Source organism: Elephantulus edwardii, unplaced genomic scaffold (genome assembly GCF_000299155.1).
Source record: "Elephantulus edwardii isolate Elephantulus edwardi_28Jun2011 unplaced genomic scaffold, EleEdw1.0 scaffold00028, whole genome shotgun sequence".
NCBI classification, from domain to species: Eukaryota; Metazoa; Chordata; class Mammalia; order Macroscelidea; family Macroscelididae; genus Elephantulus; species Elephantulus edwardii.
Window position 1 is genome coordinate 11,002,697 of NW_006399778.1, and position 8,530 is coordinate 11,011,226.

Below are 8,530 nucleotides of genomic sequence, written 5' to 3' on the forward strand. Positions count from 1 at the left end.
CTCCACCATGTAGCCATCGCTCCAGACTCCTGTCATGACAGAAATACCTAGTCACATATCTCTTCTAAACAGTTTTCTCCCTCCTCTGTTTCAGTGCTGTATACATTATTGAACCCATCTTACGCAGTCTCTCCCCAACTCTGAGGTCAGTCCCATTCTACAACAGTGGCATCATGCAATATTTGTCCTTTGAACAAATGATATTACATTTTAAATGGTCAATAAATACATGAAGTGCTGAAGATCATGAATCAGAGAAATACAAATTGTAACAACAATAAGATACTATCCCAATTGCAAAGACATGTGGTTCAAATCCATGAGCTGCTCTGCAGGAGAAGGGTAGCCAGTCTCCTCCCATGCTATTAATTGCCTCTGAAAACCTGCTGGAGTGTCAGCTATGAGTTGGTTCCAAATCCATGGCAAACAACAACAACCAACAACATTAGCAAATTTCCAAGGCAACAAGCAACAAATACTCATGTGACTCTAACAGAAATTAGAACTCCCAAATAGAAAATGAAGCAACCACTATAGAAGATAATTGACACTTCTTTAGAAAGTGAGAAACACCATTTGATCAACCATCCTAGAATTAGGTATACAACCAAAAGCAGTAAGAACTGGGACATGAATAAATAAGTTCACCTATGTGTGTTGCAACTTTATTTACAGTATCAAAGAGATGGAATCAACTCAAGTATCCATCATTGGACAAATAGCTAAAAATCTATGGCACTTTCATCCAGTGGACTATTATGCTATACTAACGAATGTTAAAGAATTTTTAAAATACTGCACATAAATGGCTCTAAACTAAATCAAGCTGCACCATGTATCAGTTACAAGAGGAAAATTATTAAGACAACTATTTTTAAAAAAAAACTAAAGAAAGATTTATGCACAGAATCTTTAAAGGATGTATACTGAACAGATCATTCAAGAGACTGGGCTTTATATGAAGAAGAATTTAGCCTCCGAATTATAGAAAGACTCAACAACTTGCACTTTGCCAAGAACACAACCTTGCTCGCTGAAACTGAGAAGGTGTTGAAGCATTTGCAGCAGATCAAATAAGCAGCCTTCAATATTTATTGTGTTTCAACATCAAGAAAACAGAAATCCTCACCACCAGACCAACAGCATCATGATAGATGGAGAAAAGATTGAAGTTCTTAACAATTTCTTCTTGCTTGGATCCACAATCAAACACCCCGGGAGCCAGCAGTCAAAAAATCAGAATATGAGTTGCATCAGGAAAATGTACTGTCAAAAATCTCTTCATAGAGTGCTAGAGCAATGATGTCAGTCTAAGGACTAAGATGTACTTAATCAAGGTTATGGCCTTTTCAGTTTCTGGATGTGCATCTGAGAGCTAGACAATGACAATGACTAAAGACAACAGAATAATCAGTGCCTCTCATTTGTGGTACTAGGGAAGAGTATTGACCATACCTTTGACTGTCAATAGAACAAATGGGTCTGTCCTGGAGAGGGTGAAGCCAGATTACTCCTTGGAAGCAAGGATTTTTTAAGCTCCATCTCACATAATTTGAACATGTTGTCAGGAGGGACCAGTCCTTAAAGATGGTTATGCTTGGAAAGGTAGAGGGTCAGCTCAGGAGAGGAAAACCCTGGATGAGATGAACTGACCCAGGGACTGTGGCAATGGAATCAGGTATACCAAAGATTGTTAATATGGCTCAGGCTCAAGCAAGCTTCAGAGCCATGATTAATAGGGTTGCTGTGGATTGTAGTTGACTTTATGTTACATGATGTTTGTTGTTGTTATGTGCCATTAAGTTGCTTGTGACTAGCAAAAATAATCACCAGGAATGGAAGAGAAAGAGTCGGGAGTGAAAATTCCTTATCAGTAATAACATTGTTTGCCATTGAATCAAAACCCACCCAAAGCTGACCCTCCAGTGGTTTTTCAGAGGCAGTAAGGAGGAGATTGCTGATCTTTCTCCCTTGGAACTAAATTCATATTTACATATTTAAACTAATGTAAATAAAGTGCAGTCCTCAAATTCTGTGTCTGTTACAATTGTGTTTGGAAGCATTAATGGCAGAATCATTTTTTCAAGAAAAAACCCTAAAACAGACTGGTTTTGTAAAACTAGAAAATCTATAAAAGTATGCCATATTTGTTCTAAAACTAAAGCAATAGCAGAGTTAAACCATCCCACTCTTTCCATAATCTGAGTTTCATACTTTTAAGAAAACTGTTTACCTTTTATAGACCACAGAGGAAGAAGAACAGCTGGCATAATGTTTTTGTTCATTATTGTTCCTGACAGGAAAAGTATAAAATAATTGGTTTGAGGAATATGTAGCAAGGTAATTTCTTTTTAAGACCAAAGATTTTTCTGCTTTGAATTTAAAAAACAAAAATAATAAAAACATATGTTTTCAGTAATGGAAAACATTTTGAGTGAAATGGAAAAGATCTTTTGAAGTATTAGGGAATTTTAAACAATTCATGGAACACATATGTCCTGAGGGGACTCTGATGCTGGGATTGGTAAGATGAGGCCTGCTACTTCAGATTCAGACACACTTCCCTGCCAGAGGGCAGCATGTTCTAAAAATGGAATCATGACTTCCCATTGAATCTAAGTGGAAAATGCAATGGTATTATATGTCCCTCAAGTCACAATAGTATTAAAGAGCATTTCTTAAGACAATCCAGTAATTATAAGGAGAAAAGTGTTAAATGTCTCCTTCTAAGAACAGTTTGTGTGTTCACATAATACTGTTCTTTTGATTATTGAAGTTGTTCCTGCAAAGTATATTGATTTAATCTCAAAGCATGATCTTAAATCTCCCAAGAATAATTTGTGTGATGTCTTTCAACTTGATTTCTTTTTTATAATGTCTCTAAGCTTGTCCTTCCTTTGACTCGTCTTCCTACCCACCCAACTATAATACCTCACTCCTATCTGTTGTATTCTGGAGGGTTTTTTTTTTAAAAAAAATGTATTAAGAAATCTGCAGAACAACCACTTGGCCAACTGACTGGAAGAGATCTATATTTGTTCCTATCCCAAAGAAAGGTGACCCAACAGAGTGTGGAAACTTTAGAACAATATTGTTAATTTCACATGCAAGCAAGATTCTGCTGAAGATTACCTAAAAACGACTAGAACAGCACATCAGCAGAGAACTGCCTTAAGTCCAGGGTGGGTTTAGAATGGGTCTTAGTGCAAGGGATATTGTAGCTAATGTTAGATGGATCTTCGCTGAAAGCAGAGAATACCAGAAGAATGTCTATCTGTTGCTTCATTGATTATGCAAAAGGCGTTTGACTGGGTGGACCATAAAAAACTGTGGCTGACTCTGAGAAGAATGGGAATCCCAGAACACTTGATCGTGCGAATGCGAAACCTATACTTGGACCAAGAGGCAGTCTTCAGAACAGAGCAAGGGAACACTGCATGGTTCAAAATTGGGAAGGGCGTACGCCAGGAATGTGTCCTGTTTCCATACCTTTTCAACCTATATGCAGAACAGATTATCAGGGAGGCTGGGCTCTATCAGGAGAAATGTGGGGTCAATATTGGTGGAAGATGTATCAGCAGTCTGCATCATGTAGATGACACAACCCTGCTTGCTGAAACAGGAGGACCTGAAGTGCTTGCTGCAGAGGGTCAAGAACTGCAGCCTTCAATATGGATTGAGTTTCAGTGTCAAGAAGACAAAGATTCTCACCACTAGACCAATTGGCAGCATCGGGATGGATGGTGAAGAGATTGAGATTGTTCACAGCTTTAGTTTGCTTGGCTCCACAGTCAACACTCTTGGCACCAGCAGCCAGGAAATTAAAAGACATATTGCAATGTGTCAGAGAGTTGGACAATGACTTGGGAGGATAGAAGAATTGACACCTTTGAGCTTTGGTATTGGAGAAGAGTATTAAGGGTTCCATGGACTGCTAAGAAAACAAACAGATTCATCCTGGAGAGGGTTAAACCAGTCTGCTCCTTCGAGGCCAGGATTCTGAGGCTTCGTCTGACATACTTTGGTCATGTTGTAAGGAGAGACTGGTCCTTGGAGAAGGACATCATGCTTGGGAGGGTGGAGGGACAGCGCAGGAGGGGAAGACCCTCTATGAGGTGGATTGATTCAGTGACTGGGGTAATCGGGATGAGTGTGTCAGAGACAGTGAGATTGGCACAGGACAGAACAGAGTTTAGGGCTGTTGTACAGTGGGTCACTCTGAGTCACAAGTGACATAACAACAACAACAATTATGATTGTCTTTGAACTGTACACCAGATGCTGAATAACTGATTCTCTTGAAGCCAAATGACTTCCTAAAATTCCCTTATAAATGTTATATTCAGTCTGTTGTTGTTAATGTGCTGTCAAGTCAGAACCAACCCATAGCTGAACCTCCAGAAGGTTTTCAGAGCAGTAAATCACACGGGAGGAGATTGTCCATCTTTCTCACATGGAACGGCTGATGGATTAGAACCTCATTACTTTGGAATATTCAGTTAAGAATATTTTGTGCAGTGGAATAATCCAGCAAAAAGTTACCTTATTTTTTAAAAAATTCATTTTAATGAAAGTTTATAGAGACTTAGGGTTTCCAGTCATTCACTGTTGTAACTTTTCTCCCTATCCACTCCCTCCCCTCCAATTCACTCTTCTCCTTGAAAAGAAAAAGAAAAACTCTTTTATTGTTATACAGTCCCTCCCTCCAAGTCCACTCCACTATGCAGCCTTCATTCTGGACTTCTGTACTGACAAGAATACCATTCATATGTCCTTTTTAAACAGTTCTCTTCCCTCATCTGTTTCAGTGCAATATCATTCCTCCCCTCCTTTTCTGTCTTACCTCAACTCCAGTGTCAGTCCCATTTTACAAGTGTCACTATGCAATATTTGTCCTTTTGTGACTGAGATATTTCACTCAACATACTGTCCTCCAGGGTCACCCATTTTGCATAGTATTTCATGAGTTCCTTGTTTTTCAATGCAGCATAGTATTCCATTGTGTGACTATACCAGAGCTGTTCTATCCATTCGTTTGTTGATGGGCACTTGAGTTGTTTCTAGCTCTTTACTATTGCAAAATAAGCCACAATAAATATGGGTATGCATATATCTGCTTGGGTGGCAGTTATGGTTTCTTTAGGGTAAATTTCCAGTAGTGGAATTTCTGAGTCAAATGGTATTTCTATTTGCAACTTTTTGAGAAAGCGTCATACAGCCTTCCATAGTGGTTGTACCACTTTACACTCCCACCGACAGTAAATTACGGCTTCCAGTTTTTCCACAATCTCGCCAGCATTTGATGTTTGCTGTTCTGTTAAATTTTACTATTTTTAACTGGGGTGAAATGATATCTCATAGTTGTAAAAAGTTACCTTATTTTTTTTTTAATTGCACTCTACTGGTATATAATGCTAAGTGTGCAGTAATGATTTGAAATGTGAGGCAAATGTAGAGTTACATCTTGTCTAATGCAATAGTAAAGTGTCATTTTGTCATCTGAAAAGCTTTAAATAAATAGACTACTGAGGTCAATTGCTATGTACCACAAAGGAACCATAGCTATTTTATCATCACACTCTTACACTGTATAGTTAAATAGTGCAGGAGCCTGAGAAACATGACTTGGTTAATTTATGATCATAAACTTATTTAACATTGGAACCTGACTCAGATCTAGAGTTGTCTCATAGGCCGATTTTTTTAAGTACATTTTACCATATATTGATTAATATGCGTAGGTATGTTTTAATTTATAATGAAAGTATAATTTAGGAGAACTCTAAAGCATTCATTGGTAGAATATTTTAGTTGAACAATGTATATGGAAGACATCTACCATTGCAGGATTTAGGCTATAGCTACACAACTCCTTTATCTTTCAGTTTTTCAGTTATCTTTAGGTTTGAATGAAAATCTTTTGTTCTGCTGAGTATAAACACAAGTATAATTTTGATTTGTTTACCACCATGAACCTTCAATGTAAGTAATTGGCCACATTTTTTATTTCAGCTCAAATAGCTATAGCTGCACCAAAGATGTGGAAAAAACCAAAAGATCGGACCCGAGCTACTGAAGAGGTATTAGAGACAGAGTTGGAGGTAAGGGATAGACATAAATCTCTTTAGTTCCTCTTTAGAGCAGTAGTACCATTTCATAAAACATACTTGATTTTATATATCTCTTGAGATCCTAGTGAAATGAAATGTATTAAGTTCAAAGATTAACTTAAAATATCTTACAGTAGATTTTTTGGTAACATGTTTGATTTCTTTTTATCTTTATGTCCTTTTCAAAATATCTTATGCAATAGAAAAAGTCTTCTATTTAGTTGCATTTTTCTGTTGCTCTAATAGAAAGATTAATCTGGTAAACAAAATAAAGAAAAAATAATACAGCATTTAGCAATGATGGTTAAAAATCACCAGGTACATTTTAGGGGAATTTATTTTGAACTCTATACCAATAGAAAGTTGTATTCATACCGTTTGTTTTTCCAAACTAAGCTACACCAGATTTTTATATATGGATTATAGAATTCCAGAAACAACAGATAATGTGAAGAAAAGACAAGGCAAATTTAGTTCTTATGATTAGTTGAATTACCTCCAGTGTAATAGAACATGCATTGTTGCTGGATTCTGAACCTTAGAAATTGAGAGTAGTATAAACAATTTATTTCTGGCTTTTTCTTTTCTATTTGTCAGTTATCTACCTTACTAAAATAAGATTTGTTGAAGATTTAACATGATGATGGGCAAATTAAGAAATTAATGAAACTTTAATTGTGTACTTAAAAATTTTCTAACTAGAAACAATGCTTACTTACCCTTTTTTCAAGCAGCCAACAGTACTCCTTTGTTACTTCTCCCTGTCCTATCATTGCTCTTATACTATGCTCTTTTGATGTCATAGTTAGTTGCCTAGCAACCATAAAAATGTTACATGAAAAAAATAAAAACAAAACAAAAAAATGTTACATGGATGTGATTTCATTGTAGTTATCAGTGGTAATAGTTGACAGTACATTTGAAAAGTGCAAATAGTTGCTGCACTCCTTTTGCGGCTAACCAAGAAAAATTGTTGCTACAGAGTATTAATTACCTTCCAGAGGCAGAGAAATCATATATATTCCTGGTATGCCTTTAAGAGTTTCACAGACTCATTGTTTTTTGTTTATATTCTTCTGTTATACATCATGTTTCTTTGCCATATGGCTTACATATTCAAGCGTTCTTGATCTTAAATGTGCAGGCCACCGCCCTTGTGTCCTTAAATACTCTAAACTCTTTAGATTTGAGATGAACGTAATTTCTTTTTGTAAAGGTCCAGATAGTAAATATTTTAGAACTTATATGCTGGCTGTATGATTCCTGTCACAACTTCTCGACTCTGGTGATAGTACAAACACTGCCATAGATAGTGCATAAACAAATAGGATTAGATAATTCATAAACAAGATTTTATTCCAATAAAACATTAATATGGACATTTTAATTTCATACAATATTCACTTTACATGTTATTCTTTTCATTTTTACTCTATAATTACAAATATAAAGCTGTTTAAAAAACATAGTGGAACAAATTTGGCCCACGGATTATAATTTGTAGAAACCTATATTGTTATTCCTATATGAGATTTTTTACCTAGTATTTGACCAGTTACTTCTTTTTTTAAACTTAAGAGTTTAAATGTAAAATAAAAAGATATTTGATGATTTACACAGGCTTCAAAAAATTTTAGTAATTTACCTTCCTAAAATTGAGCACTTGTTATATATTAAGTTGCTTCATAAAGTTTGGATGCCATGATGTTCGTTTCAATTGATCAAGCTTTTCCCCCTTTCCTAAATTATTTCCTTAGCCTTTCAAATAATGTAGTTCAAGTATCAGTCTATTTTGAGTTACATATACTACTGACCAAAAGGGTTTTTATATAGGAGGCTTTATCATATAGTCTCACTGCCCTTAACAAATCACCATTCCACCTTAATGCTCATGAATCCCAGCCAGTAAGCTTCTGTAGAACCCGGCTACTTCACATGACTCTCAAGCTGGATTCCAGCCCCATACTGCCAACCAAAAAGGTTTTTATGTAGGAGGCCTTATCACGTCATCTAACAAATCAGCATTCCACCCAAATGCTCACCAATCCCAGCCAATAATCTTCTGTAGAACCCGGCTCCTGCAGATGACTCTCAAACTGGAGTGGATTCCAGCCCCCACCTCTAAGGAGAGTTCTGATAAAGAGCCATTGTGAAGAGAATGATCTGCCTGGTCATCCTCTATGTGACAGAGACTAGGTGGGCTCTTTGCCAAAGGCCAAAAATCTTCATTTCAGCTGCATATTAATTGTTATTACACAATGAAAAAAGAGGTTTGGATTTCTGTTTTAAATAAAAGTCCCTGGTTCTACAGGTATTGGCAGTCAAGCTTGTTGTCTGGGATTGATGAGCATTAGGGTGGAATGTTGATTCGCTAAGGGGAGTTAGTGATGTGATTTGTTGTTGTTGTTATGTGCCGTCAA

General features: G+C 36.5%; 1 protein-coding gene across 4 annotated transcripts in view; it reads left to right on the forward strand.

Moving 5' to 3' along the window:
- Positions 1–8,530, forward strand: part of EIF4G3 (eukaryotic translation initiation factor 4 gamma, 3) — a 427,927-nt gene that overhangs the window by 276,283 nt on the left and 143,114 nt on the right. For all 4 annotated transcript variants that reach the window (XM_006883565.1, XM_006883564.1, XM_006883567.1 and 1 more), the window contains one exon: positions 6,013–6,101. In XM_006883565.1, coding sequence (XP_006883627.1) covers positions 6,013–6,101 — 89 coding nt within the window. The remainder of the gene's footprint in view (positions 1–6,012; positions 6,102–8,530) is intronic.